The 22,421-nt window shown below is 34.0% G+C and overlaps 1 protein-coding gene across 5 annotated transcripts in view; it reads right to left on the bottom strand.

Annotated features, from left to right (window-relative positions):
• The window catches only part of Acsl (Acyl-CoA synthetase long-chain), an 80,217-nt gene that overhangs the window by 8,932 nt on the left and 48,864 nt on the right, over positions 1-22,421 (bottom strand). For 3 of the 5 annotated variants that reach the window (XM_067770500.1, XM_067770497.1, XM_067770498.1), the window contains exons 3-11: positions 20,873-21,008; positions 3,153-3,591; positions 2,882-3,088; positions 2,333-2,492; positions 2,097-2,271; positions 1,875-2,014; positions 1,637-1,809; positions 1,453-1,562; positions 1,220-1,373 (exon numbers count right to left, since the gene is read on the bottom strand). In XM_067770500.1, the coding sequence (XP_067626601.1) occupies positions 1,220-1,373; positions 1,453-1,562; positions 1,637-1,809; positions 1,875-2,014; positions 2,097-2,271; positions 2,333-2,492; positions 2,882-3,088; positions 3,153-3,591; positions 20,873-21,008 (1,694 nt within the window). The other 2 variants (XM_067770502.1, XM_067770501.1) reach the window with 2 other exon arrangements.

Raw genomic sequence — 22,421 nt, 5'->3', positions numbered from 1 at the left:
ATAGTTATGATTATATACTGTGTAATGTACTCGTTTTCATGGTTCGAAAAGGTTCGCGTTTTTTTTTTAATTTATTTATTTTTTTTTTTTTTTGTATTTTTTTTTTAGTATTGCAAATCACTTTTTAATTGTTGGTAGAATTTAAAAACAAAAATATTTTATAAGATCGCGAGTTTGAATCGAGCTCAAGGCCTAACAATATATATTTTATCATTATTATTGTTCTAATATATTTTTTCTTAATTGAAAAAATTTTAAATTAGAATAGAAGAAAAGAAAAAATTTAGACAACTGCCAAAGCTCGTTGTATAGGGCCTAAACGTTGCCGATGAAGGAATTTAGCAGTTCCCGAAATGGATCTATACAACGAGCTCTGGCAGTTGTCTAAATTTTTTCTTTTCTTCTATTCTAATTTAAATTTTTTTCAATTAAGAAAAAATATATTATTAACAATAATAATGATAAAATAATTATTGTTAGGCCTTGAGCTCGATTCAAACTCACAAAATACGAAAATGTACACTTAAAGTCCTAAGTCCCAACTTTTAAATTTCGGTCCGTGCGCCGGCGCGCCGCCCAAGCCGCCGCCGATAAAGTGATCGGCGTAAACCTCTAGTGGGTATCTACATATTTTTTTTTTTGTTTCGAAAATGGAGATTTACACACGCGAACTGCCCTTGAAAATGCTAATTTATTCGTGCAACAACATTTTTGAAATTGCAAATAGACAAAGTTATAGTGGTTTTAAATCCACACTTCTGCAGTATCAACACAGTTTTCCACAAATTCTAATGAAAAATGTGGGTATCTACAAAATTACTGCAGTGGGATATCAATTGAAATTACAAAATGTTTCCATGTTGCACTGCTTTTTCAAAGGCATTCTCACCTTTTTTCCTTTTAAAGAAAAAAACCACTCTTTCTATACTGTCGAAACTCATGTACAATATACCTTATAAATTTACAAGAATGATATCTGGAATCTTAAGACCTTCACTAAGAACAGACCAGACGCAATGTGCAAGGCAGGAATCAAATATATGGCAGGAGAACTGCCAAAGACGACTGCAAATCCCCCTGCATTAACGTTGGCTATCTGGAGAAAATTATGGCATTAGTCAACCCCATTATTTAAATCATATAAATCTATAACATAATTTTTATCGGAATAATTTAACAAAATGCAAAATATTAAGTGCGCACAAGAACGCACGCTCACCAATTATTTTAAGTACACCATCTGGATGCATTTCACCAATATCACCAGTCTTAAACCACATTTTGCCATCCTCTTCAAAGAAATCTTCAGCAGTTTTGCCTGGCAATTTATAGTAACCTTTCGACACATTGTCACCGCCAATTAACACTTCGCCCTGAAAGCATTTTTTTATTAATGTTTATAATGAATATAAAGAATTTTTAAAACATGCTGCCTTAGAATTAAAAGCTAACCTGTGGATACGGTTTATTTGTAATACGATAATTGCCCTCTTCCCAGTTGACTAAGCGTATGTCACAGACTGTCAGTGGTGCACCAGTGCGTCCATAAGTCATATCACAATCTGTAATTAGTATGTTATTAAATAAACTAACATTACTAGAATTGTGTACTTTACTCATTAAAAGGCACACTTACGATCCATAACTGAAGCTCCAGACGTTGTCTCTGTCAGACCATAGCCTTGAACTAAATCCACGCATAAGCACGTTTTGATTTGCTCATGCGTATCGGGAGAGAGTGGGGCACCACCGCACATAATCATGCGCACACGTCCACCCATAAGTTTAGCAACTTTCTGGAAAACCAATCTGTGGAGAGTGAATGGAAATATAAATGAAATGTATATTTGTTTTAAATGCCGTTTATAATTTACTTATCAATTAACGGGGTTTGAAAGCCACGATGCGTCCAACGAACTTTATATTGATAGATAAATTTGAAAAGCGCTTTCTTGAAAGGAGATCCTGAATTGATTTTATCGTTAATACCTTTGGAGATACGATCCAGAATTAGCTAAAAGTATAATAAAATATAGTATAAAGCCAAATCATTGCACTCAACAAAAAAAATATATATTGCAAAAATGTATACTAACCGGTACGGAAGTCATGCAAGTAGGTCTTAATACAGTCGCATCTCCTTTACTACCTCGCATTATCTTACTGCTGGTATCAATTAAAGTCAATGGCGTTGAATAGCCAATAGGCACTCCAGTTATTAAGCAAACACTCTCGGCGAGTAGCTCGAAAACATGTGCTAATGGAAGGAAACTGCAAGCACAGAAAATAGTTTAGTATAATTGGAATTACGCCGTTTCAATTTTTTACCTACCCAATCAAGACATCATCAGGTTTAATGATTACCACATCGCAAAATCCTTTCATTGTAGCAATGCAGTTGCTGTGCGAGAGTAAAACGCCTTTTGGTGTGCCTGTGGAACCGGATGTGTACATAATAATCGCTGTATCGTCACCCTTTGGTGGAACACATTCTGAAAGAAAAAACAATATTAAAGAAGAATTATATTACAGACACAATTTTTTAAGCGGGCCACATTAATGAAGCTTTCTTTGGATAAAGAAAAAATATTCATGACCTCAACTTTTTCCAAAAACTAAATATTGCTCATCTTATGCAAAAATCGATTATTTGTTCCACAACATAAGGGGTCACTAATTTCTTAATATTGACCCAAAGACAGCTATACCGGTCAATTTTATAGACTAGCGTAATCTCACCAGCCGCCTAATTTGGTGTAACATAAAGTCGTGAGAAATGAAAGTTTTGCATCACATCGTTGACAATAAAACGGCCGAGTACACTCGAAATAAGACACCTTTACTCATTTTATTAATTTGTGTTTTTCAGTACTTAACTCACCAAATTTACTCTCCTGTCCCATGCGTACGACCTGTGTGAAAGAGAGTATACGCACGCCATCCTTGAAGCCCGTCGTATCCGTCTTATGCAGCTGATCCTCCATAAAGATCACGGTTGTAACTTTAGGACACTTATCCAATAACTGTTTAAATTTGGGCAGCAGCTCATGTGAAGTAATTACTGTTGTGACTTCAGTTTCGCTGATACCTGAGAAAAAGCGATGCATGTAAAATATTATTCATGAACATGTGAATCCTCTTTTCAAACTCACAATGCGCTACTCCATCATCACCTAATGTGGCGTACACAGTTACAATGGGCATTGCTTGCTTAAAGCAACCGTGAGCCGCAATCATCCATTCGGCGCGCGTCTCAGCAAATATGACAATATTTTCACGTGCACCCTGACCACACTCGCGCAAACCACGGCCAAATGAAGCAGCCATGCGATCAGCTTCATTGAAATTCTTCCATTTGTATTCGCCCATATTGTATTTCTTGAATATACGTCCATTCGGTTGCATTTCATCTTCTTCGCTGAGTATCTGACGTGTGCCCAAACAACGTTTATTTGAATGAATTTTAGCAACATAGTTGAACATTTTTTCCAGTGTATCAATATTATTTTGCAGCATCGTGACATGCACCTCGCGCGGTGGTTCAATTGTGCGATACGTGAGCGAATGATCATCAGAGCTAACAACACGAGCCTGAAAAGAGAAAAGTAAATTAAAATTATTGTTAGTGTAATAGTTCGCGTTCGCCGAAAACAAAGTTAATGAGTGCCAGTAGCTATTGTGTAGAGCTGAATTCGATTCGATTTTTTGGAATCGATTTTTTCGATTCGATTCTCAAAACAAAAATCGACTTAATCGATTAAATCGAGCTGAAAATAGTTGATTGCTACTCAATTGTTTACCAAGGTTGTACCGCTAAAAAATCTCGCCAGATTTTTTCTCGTTTCGTTGACTGAGGCTCTTTGGAAACATCAAGGAGTATCACAGGGTTATTCACTTGTTCCTCCCATCGGAGTGAGATTGATAGTGTATTCGATACCTAAATATCATGCTTTCTGTGTTTTTTCAACATATTCAAATTTTGTGCGCAGACATTTCTTCAGTTAGTTCTGCATTATCTGCAATGTTAGCTTAGAAATCACAAGGAGAACAACTTTTGGCTATAGCCCTCTATTAATCTCTCATCATAACTGCGGTATCGAGAGTCGATGACATCGCCCTTTCCAAGAGAAAAGTCATGTCGATGAATTATGACCATCTCCGTCGAACCAGCCGATAGGTCTTGTTATGGGAATTCATGAAAAGATTTCGCCACAGCAGGTGTTCCTATCGGCAGCCGTATTTGAAAACAGACGAAGCGCAAGACCTCCGCCAAGAAGACTTGATCTCCCTTGGTGTCCGCAATTGGTGTCAGTTATATTGAAGCCGGGATAGCTAGGCTGACTTGCGCAACTGCAATGTCAAAATCTCCTAGGCGGCTAAGTGCCAATTGTTGGTGATGTTAAATTTCTTCATATTGAAAATTTAAACTATTTTATTTGGCCTGCGAATATGCGCCAATAAAGCTAAATTTATAAAAAATACAACAAATATATTTTCTGCACGTTGTCATCAATAAAAATGAAATAGGCACAGTTGCTGAAAGATGATCAAAAGTTCGAAGGCTAACAAATCGAACGTTTCTAAAAAGAAAATCGATTCTTCATTTCTTAAAAAAAGATCGATTAAATCGATTAAGAATCGAATCGAAATCCAGCTCTACTATTGTGATAGCTGGTGGATGTGGTGCGGAAACCGTTTTAAGTTAAATTTGAGGTGATCGTATTATATGAAGGATATTGATTAAACGATTTGTTTATTAATAGTCAAAGTGTACATTGAGCCATATGCCTTCATAAAAAATGATTCGCTTTTAGGCTTAGATCAAAGTGTTGATAAATTTTATGGATTGGCTAATAATTCAGGTAATTCTTTGGCAAATCCATTGTCACAGTTCAAACTGGATTCACTTCCCTGAAATCAATCAAATCAATCAAATATGCTTACGTTTGATGATCAAAAACTTAATATAGTTTTTCAATCACATTTTGGAATCATATTTGAATCAAATGTGTTTACTTTAGATGATCAAAAATTTATAATCATTTTTAATTCAGCTTTCTGAATCTTTTCTGACTATATTTGTTGACTGAATAATGAGTTTTATACTTGTTAAAATTTTACTTTTCATTGAAAATCTTATTTTTTTTCACATACACACATTTTTTCAATCGTGCCCGAAGATTTTCCGAACCATTTCTCCACCTTCGGCTTCCCAGAAAATACAAAAACATACACTTTTTTTTTGAGTTATAATGTTTTTGAATAATTTTTAGTTGTCTAATTGTTAGTGTAAATCATGATTCAATTACTAGAGGTTTGTTCTCCAATGATGACAGAGCTTTGACACTTACAAATTGAAAAATCTGGACGGAAAATGGGGAATAATTCAATCCCCTTCAGCGAAAATTGTAGTAGAAAAGTACCTTTAATAGTATATTAGTAGTGATAATAAATTTGTAAATGCCAACAGGTTTTGGGGGAAATAATTCATTTTCTACTAAATATTTCGTGAATTGATATTGGTTTGGTCATTCTTTCACAATTTGTTTGAAGAATGCCGTACGTTAGGATTTTATTCAAAAATACACTATAAAAATTTGTTTAAAAAACTCCCTATCTGAGCATTGAACTTATGCATTTTGACATAAGAGGGAGTTAATGAAAAGCATTCTGAGATAAGATGTCTAATTCTAATATAGGGCGTTTCTGTGACAAATCCTGAAATGGGAATTTTTTGAAAAAATATTTTGAACAGGCAGCCGACATGGACTCTTACTCAGCAGCCGCAATGAACTGACAAAAAACAAAAAACAGAAAATGGCTTATTGTCTTAGAACTTTATATTCCGGCCTTGACTTTGACAGAAGAGCTAAGTTTTTGTGCGGTCCTGCTACACAGCGAGTTTTCACCTTCTTATTTTGAAATTTCTTTTCCGTTAAGTATTCATGGAAGTGTTCCGTTAGGTTTAGTATGTTCACAGACTTACGAAAGAGCACGATTCCTTGATGTCCGTACTTTTCATAAAACCACACTAATAGATTATGGCATAGTTAATATATTGTTACGAATATTAGCAACACTAAGGGGTACTGCCATCTCTAAGCCGATGCTGGGAGTGACTTGTACGCATATCCATAAATCAATCATTCTCCCCTATTGCGAGTGTCGATCGGAATAGAATCGACTACTTGTCGATTCCATTTTTTGCATTTAATATTATTACCATGCAAATTAATCGCCAAATCTTTGGACCATTATAAACAGTTATCTTGTACAAGACATATTTTGCTATTTTATCAACTTTTCGGTGTATATAACATAATTTGTATACATTATAAAGATACTCGATTATTGCTCAGCGGTCAAATATCTACTGCAATCGACAACTTCTTTGCTTGATTTGTATGACTTGCACAAGGTGCTTTTGGCATCTTTTGTTGAAATGGAACTGCTGTTTCTACTTACGGATGCTACTTAATACTCTAACTAGGCGTCTGCTGATTCTTTGAGGGGCCTCTTCTTGGCGCGTCCTTAACGAAGCCAACTTCTTTGAAGCTCAAAACTGTTATTTGTGCAGCTTTATAGAATGATCCTGAGAGTTTCGCCAACTTTTTTGTGAGCAACATTGGGATTATGCGTCCAATTGTACAACATTTTTTTACATATTCGTATTCATTATTCCCGTTGCTGAAGGCTTGACTTTAGAAGCAAATATATTTTTATAAATGTCATGAAACACCAATTCAAAAATTATTTATTTAAAGCGTACTTTGTCATTACAAAAACTTACTTATATGGCGTTCTAAATTTGCAGAACTTTCTGTACCTTACAATAAGCAATCAAGTCAAAATTGACGAAATCTACGGAAACGAGGAATTAGGTGTAATATGCCTTGAAGATTGTGACCGCCAATAACAAACATCTCGATTTTTATGTCAAAATAGCTAAAAATGTTTGCTAAATTTACAATAACCATTTATGTATATATCTGGCTGAGGAGAGTAATGTCCGAAAATACTACCCGATGTTTCGGCGTACATTTAACTGATTTCGAGGCAAGGGCAAATTCTACTGAAACAATAGCAGTGACTAGTTTTAAGCGCTCCCTCTTTGCATTTGCTTCTTGCAGTATGAATAACGTGAAATACTTTAATAATATTCTTATTTAAAAAAAAAATACTTAAACAACGTGATATCAGGACGGACAAGCTGTTTGTAAACCTTATCCCTATTGCCTTCTTTACATATTTTTCTTTATTCACAGTCCATACTTCGTATGGCATCATGTGGTCAAGTTATGCGTTGGTAAGGCGGTTTCAAAGACACTTGGTGTTGTTGCACAACGAATTAACCAATGTTGTCATTTGTATGAGTTTTAAGCGGGGATTTCTTTTATAATTTATTAAACCCCCATGGGTTCAAATCCCACTCCCGGGAGAAAAGGCTTTGAAGAGATTTACAAGGTGTAATCGAAAGAGCTGTCGCCTTGTCCGTTCTGATGTCACGTTGTTTAAATTTTTCCCAAATCATTTAATAAATTAAAAATTGCTTCAAATAAATGTTTTCATACATTTAAAGCAATAAATGTAATCCCCGCTTAAAACTCATACAAAAAATACTTAAAATATAACACAATAAAATCTTAAATATGAATAGCTAACTAAACAACCGAAAGAGAAAATAATCTTTAACATCTTCACACTGAAATAATAACAATAAAACGACAAATCCTCGTTAATCCAAATAACAACCAATACATAATAAACCATAAGAAAATAGTAGATAATTAATTAAATTTAAATGCTAATTTTATCGACTGCAATTGAATTTAAAGTAAAAATATTTACATAAGTGAAAATTCAAAAAACCGAAATAAATAAACAATTAAGGATATTGAACCAAAGAGAAGAAATAGAACTAGTATAATAATAACAAAAACAAAATTAACATATGTAAACATATAAATGAATTAGCGAAAAAACCTCAATGTCATCCGCGTCATACTTGGGGCTCTCGTTCCCGTCTACCACATTTTTTTTTACTGGAACAGCCTAGCGCAAAATATAAAATACACAACAAAATGAATAACCAAGCGATAGAGAAATAAATAAAATAAAGAGATAAAGAGAATTTATAATTAAATGATTCAACTTACATAAATGTAGATAATAATATTTGGTGAAATGTTAATGGCAGTGTGTGTCCGAGTTAATTTAGTGTTAAATGATTTATCCGTATGTTGATATGCATATATATTTACATAATATGTATGTATATATGTATGTATATTAGGGCGCGTCAAATGGTATGGGGAAAAAACTTCAGGTGCACATCCAGTACCTAAATCTATGGGTCATACTGAGTAATTTGTCCATGGGACCATAGGTCTGAAATGAATTTCGAGCCTCTCTAATTTTGTTAGAAAATATTTTTTTTTTTTGAGATTTTTATTATTATTTTTGTTAGAAAATATTTTGGGCTATTTAAAAATTGAATTTGCAATATGGAAAAGTAAAATATTCGTCGATGTATGCAACAAATTCGTCGATTTTCCCCAAAAAGAAGCGATAAAATGCGAAAAATGGTAGGAAAGCGCCCTATAGCGACGAATATTTTACTTTTCCATATGGCAAATTAAATTTTTAAATAGCCCAAAATATTTTCTAACAAAAATAATAATAAACATTTCTAAAAAAAAATGTTTTCTAACAAAATTAGTGAGGCCCGAAATTCATTTCAGACCAATGGTTCCATGGACAATATTACTCAGTATGACCCATAGATTCAGATGCCTTTCCAACAATAAATTTGACCCACCCTAATGTATATGTATGATTGACTGTTAGCTATTTTTGTCAATTAAAAGTTCATTATATAGTGTGAAAATGTCATCGTTTAGATGTAATTTGCAATCACAACCAATAATAAAATTCTTATCAATTTCAAGCTTTGAAATGAAGGATAATCTTATAGTAACTCGGCCACTCGGTAAAATAACGAAATTTATTTACAACAACAAAACCAATCAGAGCAGACTGTTGACATAAACTTACATACGATTTATTAAAAATTACACTAACAATCATTATTATTATCATTATTATTATGTACCACCCAAACTTATTTATATCTCCAAATTCGATGAAACTATGTAGAATTATTTTACTTTGGTACTTCAGCTTATATGCCAAAAAGCAACACTCAAAAACAGTTTGCTAAGATACAAGATACAAGGTCTTGAAAATTTAATATTTCTTACATACATACTTATCGTTGTTTTTATTATATTAAATCGTTTTTATAAATATACGTATTAAGTGCTTTCTGTAGCATTTTTTTAGTGCAGTTCTAAAGTTATTTTATCAATTATGCTATGTTTTTCACTTTTGGAATGGTCTATATACATATTATTATGGAACGGAAGGATATGTTTACTTTTTTTTATTATTTTATCCTTATATTGAATGGTTTTTATGATTAATGATGGTTGAAAAAAAAAAGTTGAACGAATTTTTAAATTTCGTATTAATTGACAGCGGTGTGCACTGACTACTACACGCCAAAGAACGTCTTCGTTAAAAACTATAGTATATATGTATATACCATCGCGACAGGACTGGAATACCAGACAACATACGGTACCGGGTGCCATCAACATATTCACGGATGGTTCTAAGCTTGGCGGGAAGGTGGGAGCAGGCCTCCTTTCGCTGGATCTGGGTCTAGAGGTCTCTTTTCGCCTACCAGATCACTGTAGTGTTTACCAAGCGGAAATGCTGGCAATACACAGGGCAGTGAACCATCTCGGGTCTATGCCTAAGGATGGTAAACGAGTGTTTATTTTCTCAGACAGCCAGGCCGCATTAAAGGCCCTGGACTCATACGTCGACAACGCAAAGTCGGTCACTGAATGCCTTAGAGCTCTTAACGAGATGGCTCAGCACTTCAGTATCAGCCTTATATGGGTACCTGGGCACAGGGATATTGAAGGCAATTGCAGAGCAGACGAGCTGGCCAGAAGAGGCACCACCGACCATATCCTTCCGGGAAATGATTCGGTAGTTATAACCATGGCCACTTTCGGACTTCGTGTGAACCCAAGAACTATAAGAATTGCAAATGGACTATGGTCAGCCATATCTTCGTGTGAGAAATCCAGGCAAACCTGGCCCTCATCTAACAAGGGGCGCACAGGAGCGCTTCTGATTTTAAACAAATCAGTTCTATCGTCCCTGATAAGGGTTCTAACAGGGCATTGTTTAATAGGCACGCATGGTGCTAGAATGGGGGCAACGACCTTCGACTATTGTCGCAGCTGCAGATGTACAGAAGAGGAAGAGAGTGTCCAGCACCTTCTTTGTCATTGTCCAGCGCTTAGTAGGCGTAGGTTGGCCATCCTTGGTAAACCTTTTCTACATGACCTTGATGGGATCTCTAGCTATGAAGTAAAGGCTCTAACAAAATTTGTAATTTCCACGAGGTAGTTTGACCCGCTTTAGGTGGGGTAGGGGTCCTCTTTGAGACCGTATAGGGCATTACAATGGGCCCATTGGTGGCCTAAGTAGTGAGCTGTTACCATAGTGTCCAGCTCAGCCCTTGCAACCTAACCTACAGAACCTCGTTTAGAAGAAATCTCATTGGCTGAACGAGATACAGTTATGTATATTGTAAACCAGCCTTTAACAACGGCTGCATCTGAACAGTTTTAGCGTGTTGGGCATTAACCGAATAAATATTTATTAAGATAATTATTCCAATGAAGATGTATTGTGAGAAAATTTTTCAAAGTTTATTTATTCATGAAAGGATAATCCCTGAATAAGTTTTCGTTTAAATATGAAGCAAAAAAATTATTTGCGTATAACTGAAAAAAAGTTGATTCACCACTCACTTTGTAAATAACCGATACATTTTTTTTAATCTTTTATTCGTTATTCGAATAAACTTTGTCCATCTGGTCTTAAGGTAGTCCTGAAAGAATCTCGAGATAGACCCGAAAAAAATTGTTTAAACCTGGATTTAGATATTCCATATATTGTTTGCCGAGTTATATCAACTCAAAGTTATACCGATTTATAAAAAAAACTTTCTTGGACGTTAGTTTTGTCGTCTATTTTTAGTGCACATAAAACTCCCTATAACGTATGGTGAAGGAAATCTGAACAAACGTATTATAGTCAAAACAAAGTATGAAATGATATTTGTTTTATTTAAAGTAAATTTATTTTAATATCTAGATATATAAGATAAATATTTAAATAAATATTTACTCCATTACGGCTTGCTTTTAGTATTTTTTCCGGCAATTTCCTCATTGATTCTTGATTTCCTTATGTATTGATATTTTTAAGCTCCTATTTGATTTTATTAACTAAATAAGGCGTGTTTTTCGTACAGTGTCCTTCCCCATAAACACGCCTATTAAAATTTGCCCAAAAGTTTAGCTTGGTTTTTGCATAATGTGAAGATGCAAATCCAGCCAGAACACTAGCTTTCTACTTTTTAATAAATTTTTGAAATTCTGGAATGCATTTCTCCATACAAGTGTGAGCAGAAACGGCTAAACTGCCCTTGAAAAATACGGGCTCACTTATCCCACGCTCTCTGATTGTTAGCCACAACAAAACTTTTCCGGAAAATTTATTATTTTGAATATATATCATTTTGTCGGAAGATTTTCGTTTTTTGGACTCGAAGTAATATTTTGGCTGTCATTCGTTGCCTTCCACTGTGAAGTAGCTCTCATCGTCCATAACGCATTTGTAAGTTGAAGATGCGGCAAAATATTTTTGCGAAAGTAGTCGCAACCTGGATTTAATTGTTTGTGCCTGCTTCTCTGTAGTAGCTGGTTTCAATTTTCTTTTTTTAATTTGTATATTCATATCTTTCAAATAATGTTTAATAGTATTCTTATCAACTTGGTATTTTCGTCCAAGCTGACGATACGATTTTGCTTTGCGCCCCACTGTATCTGCTTTCAACTTTTCACGTACTTTACTGTCTTGAAAATCACGGTTTTTGTCGGAACCTTTTTTCGAAATATGCTTTTATTATCTCTGAAAAGACTAATAGTCTTGTATATGGATGTTTCTTAAATCCCATGTCCCTAAAATAATGAAATATTACATTTGTGCTTTTGTCAGGATTATTTTGACAAAATTGGTGTGCTCATATAAATAATTTTTACGCGAAAATGTCACGAAGATTTCCCGTAAATTTTATGCATTCAAATATGTTTTTAAAATATTAGGGCTACTTAATTTTTGTGTTCACAAGTTGTGTTCGGATTTCATTCACTATACGTTACTCTTCATGAACTCTATGTCCGCGTATCTTGATAAATAGTAGCGCTGTTAACCATGCTTGTTTTTCTTTTTTTTTTTTTTGAAACTTGATTGCAAGAGATGAGAATTATTGATAAAAGAAATTACAAGCAAGCCAAAGCGTTGAATTTTATGAAAGGTAACTTTTTATGATCCAATTTTGTTTACTCAATTTCTTATCTTTTAATGTGGCTTATTTTTAATTCTATTCAATGTCCAAGAAATAATGAGTTGAATATCCTTAATATTTTTTAATAAATTAGCTAAACAAAAAATTTATGTTTTACAAAACTTACAAAATTGTTGAAAACAGATTGAACAATTAATTTTTTAAGAATTATTAAAATGATATAGTAAACTAAAATATTGGTAATAAACCTTAACCTAATCATTTTTTATAACAAACGGGGTTAATCTTAAAAATAAAAAAAAAAATAAAACAGAAAACAATTTATTGAAATAGTAGTATAATAAATTAGTTTTTGGGAAACTTGGCTTTTGGAAAAACTAAAATGTCAAGAAATCATAAATAATTAGCTTAAATATAAATATGTAATTAAAAAAAGAAATAAACAAAATTTGTAAAATTGTAACACTGCATTGACACTGAAGCAAATGCTTCATTCAGTCTTAAAGTCTGAAATGCGAAGCATTTTCCCATACAAATTATCATTTTAAAACATAACACAAAGCGATGGCAACAATTTGCCGATTTATTAACAAATTTTAACTAGCCTCGTGCTTTCAAAAATTCTTTTTTTAAGTAAATAAAAAACAACATTTTGAAAAAATATGTTTTACATTCAAAGTTCCTAAAATAATACACTTTTTAAGAGGATTTGGGAACAAATCAAAAAAGTTTAGTTTTAGAAAAAATGCATTTTTGGAAAAGTTAAATTTTGAAACAGAAATTACCAATTTAATTAAATATTTCAGCAAAAAAAATTAAGAAAAGGTACACATTAGACTGGGTCCATTTATTAACCGATATCGCGCCATCGATAGGATTTGGGCTCAGGAAAAAAAGTTCCACTACGCATACCCAAAAAATAATATTCGAGCCTGCGAAAAAAATGGCGAAAGGTCAATTTTTCAAACAAAACACTCCCCAAAACCCCACGTTTTTACAACAGTTTTTTTAAAAAAATATATTTTTTGGGTTTTGGCGAGCGTTTTGGTCGAAAAATTTACCTTTCGCCATTTTTTTTCACAGGCTCGAATATTATTTTTTTGGGTATGCGTAGTGGAACTTTTTTTTTCCTGAGCACAAATCCCATCGAATAATCGATGGCGCAATATCGGGTAACTTTCGTCCATACAAATCGACCCAGGTTAGTACACATATTAAAAACTTAAAAATTTTGAATGAGAACATTTTAAAATGTTGTAGGAAATGAGATGAAGACTACGCAATTGATTTCCTTTGCAAGATATTTCTGAAAGGCGGTAGTTTTTATACTCCACAATATACATACATATGTACATTTACATATGTTTGTGTGTACATAAATACATGTATGTATGTATATTGTAATTCAGTTTACCCATTTGCCACCAAAACCAGTTTATTACTTTTTAATCATTGCAATCTAAACTATCACACTTCGCAAGTTAGAATACAAAGTACGATTTATAAGTCGTTAACGATAACAACGCAATTGCGCCAATAGATAAGTGAAAATCAAAGTTCGTCAATAGCGTATTGCTTTTGTCTTTGTTATTTTCGCAAGTTTAAAGTATAAAATTCCTGGACAAGTATGTACTCATTTATTTCCCTTGCAATACAAGGGTAAATTTTGTTGTCCTATTACGCATGGCATTCATTTTAATGCCATTTAAATAAATATCGTTAATAAGTAATAATTATGTAAGTTATGGACCGACAGACTAAGCACAGCAACTTTGTAAAAGGGTGAAAATTCGATTTTTTGGATTTTTGCTGAATAAATTTATAGCCCAACGCACGGGAGAGTAATCAGGCAACCACGCAATATTTTGGAAAACACAAAAAAAATGTTTAAGAATTCATGAGGTTACACCAGTTTATAATAATTGAATATTCAATTATTATGTTTTCTGAAAAGAAAGAAACAAACATTAACAAGCCAACCTAATAAAACCGCACTGCGTTTTTTTAGCGCACGCAAACAACCGGCGTTTTTTGCCCGAACCCAAATAAGCATGCGTTGCGACAATGTAAAGCATGTGTGCAAACGTCAAATCTAAATGTCACGCAGAACAAAAATTTGAAATCGAGTTAGGGTTTCACGCAGCAAATTCAATTTGAGTTGCTCTCATACAAGTTGTATGTGCATGAGACATCTTTGACAGAAAATGACTTGCGTGCGTTTATATTAGGTTGGCTTGTTACTGGCATATTGCGATGGTACCATTTCGAAAACCACCACGTTATCATAATCAGGCAATTTCGTAATATTATCAAAGGTTTTACCGAGATTCGAACCGCGAATCACACGGTGAAACTGCAGTTGCCTTAACCACTAGGATATTCTGCTTGTATTTGTTTCCTTACTTAATTAAGTTTATTTCATTTCTACACTAACATAATTGAGACATTCTGCCTCTATATTAATTTGTGTGTTGTGTAGAAAATTATTATTTAGAAAAATACCTACGATAACCAAATTTAATATGACAGTTAAAATTTTGTAAAATGGGCGTGGTACAGCCCACTTTTAGTTAAAACAATTGTTGTTGGAGTTGAAGAGTAGCAACAAAATTTACGGAATCGGTTGGGCACAACGCCCAACAAATACAAATAAATGCAATAACAAAAAAAAGCGTCACAACTCGAAAATAAAACAACAAACTTATTTCTGAAGAAAATGGATAAAATCGGTTAATAATATAATCACGTTCGTTTTGTGTCAAAAAAGCTTATGCAAACGTGGGAGAAATAGTTTAAGAAAGCGGTCAATAAAAATTTCGTATATATTTCTTGTGTGAAAAATAGTAACAGCCAATTACTCTTGACATTTCCTTTATCTATAGAGGAAAAAAAGTTAAAATTGCTATAAGTTAAAGAGAATATACCTAACACGAAAAAAAGAACACTGATGTTCAAATATAATTGCAAATTCCATTCAAAAAATTCATGAATGAAGTCAGACTGCGTTATTACAGGGTCTCTGCTTAATACCCCTATTACCGTATACAACTCAACCTGTCAAAAAAAATTACGATTGAAGTTGTCTACTCTTACAACTTTGGTGGCATTACCGTTTACAACTTTGTGTTGGTGTAGTTGTCAAAGACATCAAAATCTGACAACTGATTACTATCAGTTGTCTCAGAAAATTTTGAAGTTGTTTGGAAAAAATATTATAAAAAAATGGAAAACGAGTAATTAAACCTTTTAAAATTAATTAAAGCAAATTTTATAAGCGACAATTTTATACACATTTATTGAAAAAACAAGGTTTTAACGAAGGATTACATTGAAAAACTTATAGGACCTTATGGAGCGACATCCCAAAGATGGACGAGGCAAGCCGCAGTTCGGATGCAGCCAAAATAGGTGAAATTATGCGAACGTGAGTCCATCGATACTACCCACTACTCCTGGGAATCCTGTTTTAGAGTAAAATGCGATTTTTGAAGCGCTTTGCTCCTCTGCAGTCATTTGGGTTTTAAGCCACTTCGCACAAATATGCTCCACAATAAAATCTAAAACCTCTATAAAAACTATGAATGTTTTCCAGTCCAACACTTAAATCATTTCCACAGCATTTTTGATAGCCGCAGTCAGCAAGGAATCAGAGTGCAGCGCATAATTTTAAAATAGGAGTACAGCGGTCCCTAGAATGCGTTTGCGGTAATGGTCCTTCAGTTTGTTGAGTAAGAAACAAAATGCTTCCTTACTTAACCGAAAATAACTTAGAAATCTGCGAAATAACTTCATTAGAATCTTATAGTTTGCCACTAAAACGTTTTCTTACTTGGTGCTTTGTAGTTCCAAGGGATTGGAGTGATCACGTGAATTTTTTCACTATTCGCGAATGTCAATTTTGTCATCAACTGTTTCGTCGTTATAAAATAAATCTATGCTAATATCAATTTTGCCATTAATAAAAAATCACTTACAAATGCTTAAGTTTTAGCCACAAATTGATCAGCTGTTTTTTTATCTCTCAAATAATCACCATTTTAGGTTGGCAACATCAATTCTACTTCAACTGAAATAAGTTGTAATTCCTAATACCAAACAAGAGTTGAGTTGTAAACCGTAATAGGGGCATAAGAAATAATGAAATGCACATATACTGCGTTCCAATGAGCCATCCAGCTCTGGATCACGCTCAAATCTCACTGGAACGATCCGGATCAGATTTATGGGAGTCGGCAGCGCTCAACTTACACAATAGGGCATCTGTTATTTACAAACTGGTTTTTCCGAACAGCCCCATAAAATTTTACTTAAGAATTAAAAGCAAATTAAGCCACAAATGCGATATATTTTTCACATAAAATTGCCATTTTGGACTAAAACAAAAAGCTGGAGTACTAATACTTAACAAAAGGGTCGGCAGTTGAAACACGTTCTGAACCTAATAACAATATTCCGAAGGCTGATATTTAAAGTTGTTATTCTGCCAGGAGCTTTGTGCAAAAAACAAAAGCACATTTTGTTGTGGTTTTTGTATTTTTCATATTTTGTTGTAGATAGGCAAATGAAAAATTTATAGCTCCTAAATCATGATTTAAAATGAATACAATGTAATTATTATATGACCTTAATTATTTGCTTTCAGGCTTTAAGCAAAAATGTATGAAGTTTCAAAGGAAAAAATTTGGTTAATATCAGATACACTAGTACATACATATGTATGTCAATAAGTGCTACGAAATAAAAAGGGTTAGCTGTCAAAAAAATTGTTCACAAAAAACAAAATCAACAGATCCACCCAGTGAATCCGAAATTGATCCAGATAGATATAAGGATCATAACGTTGTTGTTGCATTTGCATATTAAATTTATATCGGGATCTGGATCAATGTTCATTAGAACTCAGCTATATATTTCTTAGCGTAACCCTGTGCACGTCTGCTAAAAATCTTTAGAAAAAGGTAAGAGTATGAGTTTTCTTGAGAGGTTGATATTACTTGCCTTTTTATACTCAGTTGAGCAGAGCTCACAGAGTATATTAAGTTTGATTCGATAACGGTTGGTTGTACAGGTATAAAGGAATCGAGATAGATATAGACTTCCATATATCAAAATCATCAGGATCGAAAAAAAATTTGATTGAGACATGTCCGCCCGTCCGTCCGTTAGCCCGTCCGTCCGTTAACACGATAAATTGAGTAAATTTTGAGGTATCTTGATGAAATTTGGTATGTAGGTTCCTGAGCACTCATCTCAGATCGCTATTTAAAATGAACGATATCGGACTATAACCACGCACACTTTTTCGATATCGAAAATTTCGAAAAACCGAAAAAGTGCAATAATTCATTACCAAAGACAGATAAAACGATGAAACTTGGTAGGTGAGTTGAACTTATGACGAAGAATAGAAAATTAGTAAAATTTTGGACAATGGGCGTGGCACCGCCCACTTTTAAAAGAAGGTAATTTAAAACTTTTCAAGCTGTAATTTGGCAGTCGTTGAAGATATCATGATGAAATTTTGCAGGAACGTTACTTCTATTACTATATGTACGCTTAATAAAAATTAGCAAAATCGGAGAAGGACCACGCCCACTTTTAAAAAAAAATTTTTTTAAGTAAAATTTTAACAAAAAATTTAATATCTTTACAGTATATAAGTAAATTATGTCAACATTCAACTCTAGTAATGATATGGTGCAACAAAATACAAAAAATAAAGAAAATTTCAAAATGGGCGTGGCTCCGCCCTTTTTCATTTAGTTTGTCTAGGATACTTTTAATGCCATAAGTCGAACAAAAATTTCCCAATCCTTTTGAAATTTGGTATGGGCATAGATTTTATGACGTTAACTGTTTTCTGAAAATGGGCGAAATCGGTTGAAGCCACGCCCAGTTTTTATACACAGTCGTCCGTCTGTCCTTCCGCATCGCCGTTAACACGATAACTTGAGCAAAAATCGACATATCTTTACTGAACTTAGTTCACGTACTTATCTGAACTCACTTTATCTTGGTATAAAAAATTAACGAAATCCGACTATGACCACGCCCACTTTTTCGATATCGAAAATTACGAAAAATGAAAAAATGCCATAATTCTATACCAAATACGAAAAAAGGGGTGAAACATGGTAATTGGATTGGTTTATTGACGCGAAATATAACTTTAGAAAAAACTTTGTAAAATGGTTGTGACACCTACCATATTAAGTAGAAGAAAATGAAAAAGTTCTGCAGGGCGAAATAAAACACCCTTGAAATCTTGGCAGGTATTACATATATAAATAAATTAGCGGTATCCAACAGATGATGTTCTGGGTCACCCTGGTCCACATTTTGGTCGATATATGGAAAACGACTTCACATATACAACTACCACCACTCCCTTTTAAAACTCTCATTAATACCTTTAATTTGATACCAATATCGTACAAACACATTCTAGAGTCACCCCTGGTCCACCTTTATGGCGATATCTCGAAAAGGCGACCACCTATACAACTACCACCACTCTCTTTTAAAACCCTCATTAATACCTTTAATTTGATACCCATATCGTACAAACACATTCTAGAGTTACCCCTGGTCCACCTTTATGGCGATATCTCGAAAAGGCGACCACCTATAGAACGAAGGCCCACTCCCTTTTAAAAATACTCATTAACACCTTTCATTTGATACCCATATCGTACAAACAAAGTCTAGAGTCACCCCTTGGCCACCTTTATGGCGATATCTCGAAAAGGCGACCACCTATACAACTACCACCACTCTCTTTTAAAACCCTCATTAATACCTTTAATTTGATACACATATCTTGCAAACACATTCTAGAGTTACCCCTGGTCCACCTTTATGGCGATATTTCGAAACGGCGTCCACCAATAGAACTAAGGCCCACTCCCTTTTAAAATACTCATTAACACCTTTCATTTGATACCCATATTGTACAAACGAATTCTAGTCACCCCTGGTCCACCTTTATGGCGATATCTCGAAAAGGCGTCCACCTATAGAAATAAGCCCCACGCCCTTTTAAAATACTCATATTAACACCTTTCATTTGATACCCATATCGTACAAACAAAGTCTATAGTCACCCCTGGTCCACCTTTACGGCGATATCTCGAAAAGGCGACCACCTATAGAACGAAGGCCCACTCCCTTTTAAAAATACTCATTAACACCTTTCATTTGATACCCATATCGTACAAACAAAGTCTAGAGTCACCCCTGCTCCACCTTTATGGCGATATCTCGAAAAGGCGACCACCTACACAACTACCACCACTCCCTTTTAAAACCCTCACTAATACCTTTAATTTGATACCCATATCGTACAAACAAATTCTAGGGTCACCCCTGGCCAACCTTTATGGCGATATCTTGAAACGGTGTCCACCTATGGAACTAAGGATCACTCCCTTTTAAAATACTCATTAACACCTTTCATTTGATACCCATATCGTACAAACAAATTCTAGAGTCAACCCTGATCCACCTTTATGGCGATATCCCTAAATGGCGTCCACCTATAGAACTATGGCCCACTCCCTCATAAAATACTCTTTAATGCCTTTCATTTGATACACATGTCATACAAACACATTCCAGGGTTTCCCTCGGTTCATTTACCTACATGGTTATTTTCCCTTATGTTGTCACCATAGCTCTCAACTGAGTATGTAATGTTCGGTTACACCCGAACTTAACCTTGCTTACTTGTTTTTTTTTTTTTTGTATCGAATTTTTAATTTTTTGCCATGTGGATACCGCGCTTATATTTGAGCATGACTCCACAGTTCATATATAATTTTCGGTTGCACTCGACCTTAGACTACCTTACTGGTTTTTTATCTTTAGTGATTTAACACGGGGTTTTTTGACCACTTGTACAAGATTTTGAAGAGCTACAGAATTGCTGGTTTGTTCAAGGTCTCCTTTCTAAAAATATAATACGACTATACATTTGCAAACAAAATATCGAAATTTGTTGTCCCCTGTTGTTAGCAATAATAAATCATACTACGAAAAGTTTTAGACTTTGAAATTTAGACTAAGGGGCTAGTTAAACTAACACGATGTTATATTGGGGCATCTTATTTTCCTTTCATAACCTCTCGCCTTCAACGTTGTTGTTGTTTCTGGACCTATATTTAGATTACTTTGATAACAATTTATTAATATTTGTTTCTGTTAAGAAATGAAGTGCCGATAAAAAACACGTTTTTGGGTAACGTTAAATGATGTACGTATATAAGTAAATTTTTGGCAATGTTTTCACTAGGTATTTGTTCGTGTTGTTGTTGTGTACTCACAGCTCTCACCCAATTAATATCAATTTTCCTTACAACAACAAAAAAAGACAAATTATATCTGTCTGTAATGTATAAATTTTTTGTTTTGTGCTCTCACCTTGACGCGTGCCGATTCCTCTCTTCGTTTCCATGGTCGTTGCAACACCAAATATACCGGCAATGTTATTATATCACACACAAATGCGAGCACCTTAATGGCACCGATCGCACTCTGCACCCACAAGCTCTCCATCCTAAGATGAATGGAAATAAATAACAAATTATATAGTTAAGTTATACGATAAAAATGTTTTTAAAATTAAATGTATTTCACAAACAAATTATTTCTGCACATATGTACATATTTATTTTAGATACAAATAGATGCCAAAGTCACATGTTAGGTATGGGTACGACCAATGATTAATTGGGTTCAATGTACACTGATTTGCTCTCAAATGATGGACCGCAAACAGGCATTTAAGGTCACAATTATTTAACTTACTTCCCGCAACTTAAATTTAGTAGGAAATTTAAAAAAATATATACATATATGCACACACGCACGATTTATTTGTTTATAGAACGTCTAACAGACGAACCGCCTTAAGTACTAAACGCGACCGCCAATGCGACTAAACTAAAAATTAAAAATATTTCACTAAACGTTCTATGCCCTGAACACTTTTAAGAAACGTATGATTTTCTTGTGGTATTTTTTTTTAACAAACTAAATAACTGATAGGATCTTGTCGCATGTAAAAAAAATCTTACAAGTACATACATATGAATGGACATTAGGGTAGAGCAAGCAACAAAAACATGGTAAGAGAAACGCCTTACGAAAAAATTATATTTTTATAACAAAAAATTTTAAAATATTTTTAACTTTCATAAAAACATTCAAACCTAATAAAGATTTATAAAACAAAATATATAAAAAAAGCTAAATATTAAAAAAATGGTTTCAAAATATTAAAAATAGTTTTTGAAAAATAAGGGTATTTAATTAAAAAAAAATTTCAATAAAAGTAATTTTTTTACCTTTATATTAAGTCGTGTTTGTCCCCTCATTTCCATACGAATTTTTGACCCACGGTAAGTGAAATGCAAGTGAAAAAAAATCCGCTAGGTGTCTCACGGATCGAGATATACAGAAAATTTATTTTAAAATGGAAATTTTGCTATAGACTTTTAACTAACTTCTCGGTGATCCAGAGACTTGAAACATAGCACATAGTTTGCGAGTCGATGGCACTACAATTCGTGGAAAACAAAATTCCGCCAGGTAGCAGACGAATCGAGATAAACGAAAATCCCTGAAAAAACGCAGGGAATCTTGCGATCGATTTTTAAGTAACTTCCCGGTGAGCTAGAGACCTGAAACTTGGGCCGTGAGTCAGAACCTGGTGACAATGCAACATTTGATCAAAAAAATTTCGCTAGGTGGCGCATGGATTGAGATATTAAGAAAATTAGTTTTGATTTGGGAATCTTTCAATCTCTTCCCGGTTACCTAGAGACTTGAAACTTGGCACACAGTTCGAGGCTTGGCGACAATACAATTTATAGAAAACAAAATTCAGCTAGGTGGAGCGCTAAGTGAGATAACTACAAATACTTGAAATCGAGGGGAATCTTGCGATCGATTTTTGAGTAACTTGCCG

Source organism: Eurosta solidaginis, chromosome 3, assembly GCF_040869045.1.
Source record: "Eurosta solidaginis isolate ZX-2024a chromosome 3, ASM4086904v1, whole genome shotgun sequence".
Lineage (NCBI taxonomy): Eukaryota > Metazoa > Arthropoda > Insecta > Diptera > Tephritidae > Eurosta > Eurosta solidaginis.
Note: the sequence above shows the minus strand (reverse complement) of the source record. Positions and strands in the feature narration are given on the sequence as shown.